This window comes from Alosa sapidissima, chromosome 1, assembly GCF_018492685.1.
Source record: "Alosa sapidissima isolate fAloSap1 chromosome 1, fAloSap1.pri, whole genome shotgun sequence".
NCBI classification, from domain to species: Eukaryota; Metazoa; Chordata; class Actinopteri; order Clupeiformes; family Clupeidae; genus Alosa; species Alosa sapidissima.
The window spans coordinates 38,362,258-38,369,757 of record NC_055957.1 but is presented as its reverse complement, the minus strand read 5'-3'; the positions used below and the strand labels follow the sequence as shown (position 1 = coordinate 38,369,757).

Below are 7,500 nucleotides of genomic sequence, written 5' to 3'. Positions count from 1 at the left end.
TTCCCATGGATGTTTTTCACCCGTTTGGATTGTGAATGTGTGTAGTTGATGTCAGCAGGCTTGTTTTTAACTCCATCATGGAGCTCTATTATGTGACAGCAATGTTGCGGCTCAAATGTCTGCGGTGATTCCGAATGACCATCCTTGTGCGATGGCGGCCTTGATCTCCCGTCTCCATTGAATAAAGATCAAAAGCACAGCTTTTCTCAGCACCTTGTTTCATTTTGGACTTGATAAAAGACCCCCCGCGGTGTGATTGACACCGGGAGAGAGTTTGATGTTAGGCTGCTCTGTTCTGGTGTTCTGGTCCGTGGCGTCGCCTATACCTGTGCCATGCACGTATATGTTGTTTTTGAAGGGGTTAGTATAATTTCTGGGCTTGTTCTCTGAGCTTTTATCATAGTGGGTTCAAACACACCAAAAAAAAGGAAATATAATGTTTTAAGGATTCCATTTTTTCCTTTCCTGAATGCCTTTGATTAAGATTTTCTTTTTGTCATTATTTTTTGATTCTACCAAAAATGGCTATGTTCATTTAGGCCTAAATTTACCCCCTACTAAGAGTTAGAGTAAAAACAGACAATAATGCCATTAGATATGGGCTGTGTGTGTGTGTGTGTGTGTGTGACGCAGCGGCTGGCTGCCAAAGCCAGAGTTCTTTTTCCTCAGGCAGGATATTAAACCACAGTGTTTTGGATCAAATCAAAACTGTGGACTGGGGCGGAGTAACACTGAGTTCAGACCCACAGCCAGTGGCCTCCCCTTCCTCCCTTAAAATCAACCACTCACTCTCCACACACACACACACACACACACACACTCATGCTCACATTTATACACATCCATGCACACAGGAACACACAAAATTGAAAACTCTCTTTCTCTCACACACACACATACACACACACACACATGTCCCTCAGGCGTAAATGAAAAGTGCCCAGAGTTAAGGCAGGAAGTGAGCATAGCGGAGGCAGAGCTTGGACACTAGTGCAGAGCGTGACCCAGCTCAGAAGCCAGCCCATCAGCAGCCTCCCCACGGCCCACCGCAACATTCCACCCCTCGCACCACTAACGCCGCCAGACAGTGCTTTAGACACTGCCACGCACTTCACATTCATTATGAGAATTGATTCAATTCAAATGAAAATATATCCTCACATTTAATTGCGGGCATCATTTATTTAATAAAGGAACATGTCGGCGAAATATTTTCTTAAAAACCTGAATGAATATACCCATATTATTATTTTAGTTTGAACATTGTTTTTATCTTTATTTAATTGAATTAAGCCCCTAGTAATTTGCAAATAATTCCACCACAAACTTTAAACAGAGTAGTAAAAAATATATTTCATTTTTTTGATGTAGAATAGAATATAATAATTGGCAAAACAATTGGCAAACTATTTTATTTATTTATTTTTTTTAAATGAATGCTAATATCCCTACTTGATCTCTGTGTTTCTTTCATGTTGAGAACTTGCCAAAATTCTGGCACTAATTTAGCTGCTAGATCACATTTCAGCTTTTATCTTTCAAGCCCCTCAAAAAAGCCCTCTTGTCTTTCTGCATTCATTTTCTGGAGGTCATTTTCTTAAACTGGGAGATGATGCCCGGAGCCAGCGTTTCATCTCCCGACGCTATCAGAATCACAGCAAGCTGCAGCGCAGGAACCCCACTGAGATGCCAGAAAAGTGGCCCACTTTCTTCAAGTTTACCCGGCCCTGCTCAAGGGGTGCACGCAAACTCCCTCTCTCTCACTCTCTCTCTCTCTCTCTCTCTCTCTCTCACACACACACACACATACACACACTTCCACTTATATAAAACATGAAAAACACCACTTCACCCACCCACAAACACTCGCTTATACACTCAAGACACATACACATTCATACACACACACACACACATACACACACACACACACACACACACACACACACACACACACACACACACACACACACACACACACACCACAGCTTATCAATAAAAACAGCCACCAATGATACCAGTAAATTAGCATCCAACTTATTACAGCTGCACCTGTGACATTCTAAGCCTCTCTTTCATCTGATTTTCAGAAGGTGAAATTCATCTGAGAATAAACACGCTCAAAGCCTAAATTAATTACACCCTCTTATGAAATGCAAACAGTCCCTGCAAGTGCTGCATTATCATTTGATTTGTAGCATTTTTATTCTGGCTGCAGCTAGCACTGCTGATGTTCTGGGCCCGTGGGCAAGGCATGAGCACAGAGAGGGGGGGGGGGGATGAGAAGCGTGCTGAAACAGAGGCATGGTGAATAGTGGGGTCAGGGGGTGAGATGGAACATGAGGATGAGGAGGACGAAGAGTGTTTGAAGGCTTGGTGTTAAGCAGATTAATTGTTTTTTTTTGTTTGGTTTTTTTTGGCAGACAGTGGGTCAGATCCTGTCCACATTACTGCCACTGACCCGAGAGTGAGGCATGTGATCTCCCAAACATACTGCCAGTCCTGATACTATATCCACAGCATTGTTTTCTATGCTGGGAAACAGAGGAAAAGGAACACTGCAGTGCTCCAAGAAATTGCATCATGTTGGCAGTTATATAAAAAAAAAATGAAAATACAAAGTCATCTGTTATTTTCAGTCCTTGCTCCGTCTATCAATAATAAATCTGAACGTATGCTACATCCGGTGTGGAATACTAACAAAAAGACCTTTTTCCCTTCTTCCCATTCTGGCAGGCATCCTGTATAAGGGGAACGGTGAGAACATTTTCATCTCCCAGCAGCCCCCTGTCATCAGCACCATCATGGGCAATGGGCGGCGCCGGAGCATCTCCTGCCCCAGCTGCAACGGGCAGGCGGACGGCAACAAGCTGCTGGCGCCCGTGGCCCTGGCATGCGGCGCCGACGGAAGCCTGTTCGTGGGCGACTTCAACTACATCCGCCGCATCTTCCCCTCCGGCAACGTCACCAGCGTCATGGAGCTCAGGTAGGAGTGGAGGAGGACACGGGAGCAGCGCTGGATGGATGGATGGATGGATGGATGGATGGATGGATGGATGGATGGATGAATGGATGGATGGATGGATGGATGGATGGATGGATGAATGGATGGATGGATAGATGGATAGATAGATGGATGGATAGATGGATGTAATTACTATAGAATATTGGTGCCTAGAGCTATCCTGCCGGCGTGTGTGGAGAGACTACTTCTATTGCGATCCTATATTTCTTTAAAAAATGCATTGGAATATTTCCTCCATATGATGTGATATCATGGAGGTGTTCTGCCCCTGCGTTGCCCCGAGCTGAGTGGGTGGGGTTGAGAGTGCTGACTTGCTGCCCGCTCTGCCGAGGTGCGCTGCCATCTGTAGCATTAGCCATGCATTACTCATGCTATCGCAAGCAAAGACTTTGGACACGCTCGCTCATCAGCTTTTGCACTTCTGCAGCCCACATATTAGCAGCGCTCCCACATCAAAGGCATTGGTGTGTGTGTGTGTGTGTGGGGGGGGGGGGGGGGGGTGTGTTTGGGAGTGCATATGTGTAAGCCCTCGGGGGCTCAACATGAAGGAAAAGTGCGTTGATAATGTGTGTGTGGGTATGTGTGTGTGTGTGTGTGTGTGTGTGTGTGTGTGTGTGTGTGTGTTGTGTGTGTTTTGTGTGTGTTTTGTGTGATCCTGGGTTCCATTATAGAATCTTCCTGCTTACATATCATACAGTTCTCTGTCCTCATCAAGCTAAATATAAATATCTGGACTGATATATAATCATTATGATGTTTCCAGAGATTCCCCACAATCTCATAATTATGTCTCATAATGTCTGTTTCACAGAGCTATGGTGATAAAATATTTAAATTGTGATTTAGCAAAAGAAAATAATTTTATTATTTAATTTTAATTACATGTAATTGTAATGTTAATTCATTCAAATTTAATTAAGTTTAATTAAATAAAATGCTTAAGCATTTTAAAACAATATTTTATACAGTTGATTAGTTAATTTAATTTAACTTAATGAATTTATGTTTATTACATATTTTTTTTTATTATATTTTAGTATATTATATTATACTATATTAATTATGTACGTGCTTAATAATTGCCGAGTAATTTATTGCTCTTTATATAGATTAACCGTGATAAAGTAATGCAACATTTCAAGCATAATCCGTTTTTAATGATTTCGCAGCACATATGTTATTTTAGTTAACATGCTAGCTGTGGAAATGATTTGGAGAACTCATCCATGTGGTCTGAGCTGTGTGGATGAGCAGTGTGTGTGACGGACTCCTGCAGAGACAGGACTGGACATTAGACACACACGAGGAGGCCAGATGTGACCGCCCATAGACATTACTGCTGTAGCTACTGATCAAATCCAGAGCACATTCTCTGTCCTCCTCTCTTTTTCCCTTTCACACACACACACACACACACACACACACACACACACACACACACACACACACATTCTAAGAAATTCTTTCCCCCTCCCTTTTCTATCTCTCATTTACACTTATACTCTCTCACACACACACGCACACACGCACACACACACTCACTCCCTCGCCCCCTCTCTCACACACACACACGCACACACACACTCACTCCCTCGCCCCCCTCTGTCACACACTCACACACTATTAGAGAGGCCTCTCATCCCTGACTGGGGATGGCCATTTGGGCTGAAATCAGATCTGTTTCTCAGCTCCTCTATCAGCACCAGCTCAAGCCGTCATACATTTTCTTCTCATAGTCACCCAACACTAAGCACCCAGCCACCCTCACTCACACTCTCTCTCCCTCTTTTTCTCCCTCCCTCCCTCACACTCTTTCTCTCCCTCACACTCTCTCTCCATCCCTCTTTCTCTCCTCTCTTTTCTTTTCCTCCCACCTTCTCTCCCTTTCTCTCTCCCTCTCTCACTCCTTCTCTCTGCCTCTCTCACTCCTTCTCTTTCTCTCTCTCCCTCCCTCTCCCCACACCCCTCTCCAGCACCTCCACTCATTTTCCCTCTCTCGCTCTCCCACACTTCCCCCTCTCTATCCATTTCTATCTCCAGTATCTCCTCTTGCCCCCTCTCTCAACTCTCTCTCAATATATCTCTCTATCTCTGACTATCGGACCCCCCCTCTCTCTATCTCTATCTCCCTCTCTCTCTCTATCTCCCTCTCTCTCTCTCTCTATCTCTCTCTGTGACTTCAGTTACAGTAACATTAATCTCTGCCCTCACCTCATCTACTCCAACTGTATATGATCATCCCTCTCTCTCTCTCTCTCTCTCTCTCTCTCTCTCTCTCTCTCTCTCTCTCTCTCTCTCCCTCTCTGTCTCTCTCTCTCTCTCCTCTCTCTCTCTCTCTCTCTCTGTCTCTCTCTCTCTCCCTCTCTCCCTCCTTTTCTCTTTCTCTTCACTCTTTCTCTTCATCTCATCTTTCTCTCTAATGCTCTCTTTTCCTTTTTTATGGCTGCCTAAAAACCTTAATGTGCATTTGACACATTTGCTCACCAAGAGCCAGGGTGTAGCTGGACTAAAGTATTAAGGTGGGCCGCAGGTCTGGGAAGGGTCCGCTTTGTAAGAACTCTTTGGTGTGTGTGTGTGTGTGTGTGTGTGTGTGTGTGTGTGTGTGTGTGTGTGTGTGTGTGTGTGTGTGTGTGTGACAAAGAGAGAGAGAGAGAGAGAGAGAGAGAGAGAGAAAGAAAGAGAGTGTTTGTGTATGTGGGTGAGAGAGAGAGAGAGAGAGAGAAAGTGTGTGCATTTGTATGTGTGAGTGTGAGAAAGCGTGTATTGTGTGTGTGTGTGTGTGTGTGTGACAAAGAGACGAGAGAGAGAGAGAGAGAGAGAGAGAGAAAGAAAGAAAGAGTGTTTGTGTGTGTGGGTGAGAGAGAGAGAGAGAGAAAGTGTGTGCATTTGTACGTGTGAGTGTGAGAAAGTGTGTTTGTGTGTGTGTGTGTGTGTGTGTGTGTGGAGCGCTGCTAATGGCAGCCATTTAAATGAAGGTGGGCCCATTAAACAGCAGGCCCTCTGCCTGTGATGGCAGAGTAAATGAAAAGGCGCGGGTCCTGGGCACCATATAATCACAGCGTGCCACCCAAGCGCACGGCCCACACCGCTGCTAAAAGACACGGTTTAGTAGCGGCACACTCATTGTCCACGGCACAATCGATTGGCCATTAGGAGAGCACGGGGCCGGGCATATGCTGTGAGCGCACGGCGAGGCTTGGAGTTCAGGTGAGGCTTTCAGAGTGGAGCGGTGTTATGGCCACGGCACAGGCCATAACACACAGGGGTGTGTGTGTGAGCGTGTGTGTGAATTATAGCTGATGAGTGGAGGGTGAATGGGAGGCACAGACCCTTGCTGGCTAATCAAAGCAGTTTAGCTGGTGTTTTTGTGTTTAGTTGTGTGTGTGTGGGGGGGGGGGGGGGGGGGGTTAGGGATGGTAGGATTTTATGTGTGTGTGTGTGCGTGCGTGCGTGCGTGCGTGCGTGCGTGCGTGCGTGCGTGTGTGTGTACGTGTGTGTGTGTGTGTGTGTGTGTGTGTGTGTGTGTGTGTGTGTGTGTGTGTGTGTGTGTGTGTGTGTGTGTGTGTTTCCAGATCTATTATACACTCTGTCGTATTCTTTTTGAATGTTCAAAGATTACATGTGTGTGTGTGTGTGTGTGTGTGTGTGTGTGTATGCTCTCGAGTATATCAGTCTCAATTTATGCTTTTCTATTATGTTTCTCTCCTGTTTCTCCTGCTCTCTTTGCTTTCCGATTTCCTAAGAAATAAAGATTTCAGACATAGGTAAGCTTGAGTCACTGTGTACACTGCCAAATGTCCTTCCCCATGTGAATGTTGTCTACCCCTCACTCCTTCCTCCCCATGTCAAATGTGTGACCACAATTCTACAGCTACAAATCACACTCTTATTTCTGGGCTTTGGATGGATTTTAAAATCCTGCAAGAAAATTGGCCCACACACACAGAATCATCAAGATTGATTTTCTCTGATCCCAGTGAATCCTCATGTCTCTCTGGCTTCATGAAAAAACAAGGTTGACGTAGTGAATTATGAAGGAGAGCGAGAGAGAAAAAGAGAGAGAGAGTGAGAGACCCTAAAACAGAGAGAGGAATATGGAATTTTGTCACGGTCTTCTGTTGCTGGTGACCATCAGAGAAACCTCCCTATGAAACTCTGAGATGAAAGCAGTCATGGCCTCGATTGAAGAAGGTTTTTTTTTTTCATCATGTGTGCTCATTTCTGTTTAGACAAGTGCTCTGGCCTCGTCCGTATCCTTTTTTAAATGGCAGTCATGAACCGCGCGAGCGATGCTTGGAATGGTGAGCTGGGATGGGTATCAGCGGCTAGGCTCATTGTTCAAAGCTGCCATTGTTCTTGGAAAGGTCATTTTTATGGCTGAACATGCTCTAGGCCATTCTTGAAATTATTCTCTTGATTTTTGTCACCTCGCACAACCCTTGGATTTCATCCGAAGAGTTTGATTTCTATAGCCA

The 7,500-nt window shown here is 44.9% G+C and overlaps 1 protein-coding gene across 1 annotated transcript in view; it reads left to right on the top strand.

The window, feature by feature from the left end:
- tenm3 (teneurin transmembrane protein 3) overlaps positions 1–7,500 on the top strand; it is a 222,978-nt gene that overhangs the window by 189,627 nt on the left and 25,851 nt on the right. Inside the window, 2 exon segments of the mRNA XM_042087438.1 lie at positions 2,737–2,986; positions 6,769–6,789. Coding sequence (XP_041943372.1) covers positions 2,737–2,986; positions 6,769–6,789 — 271 coding nt within the window.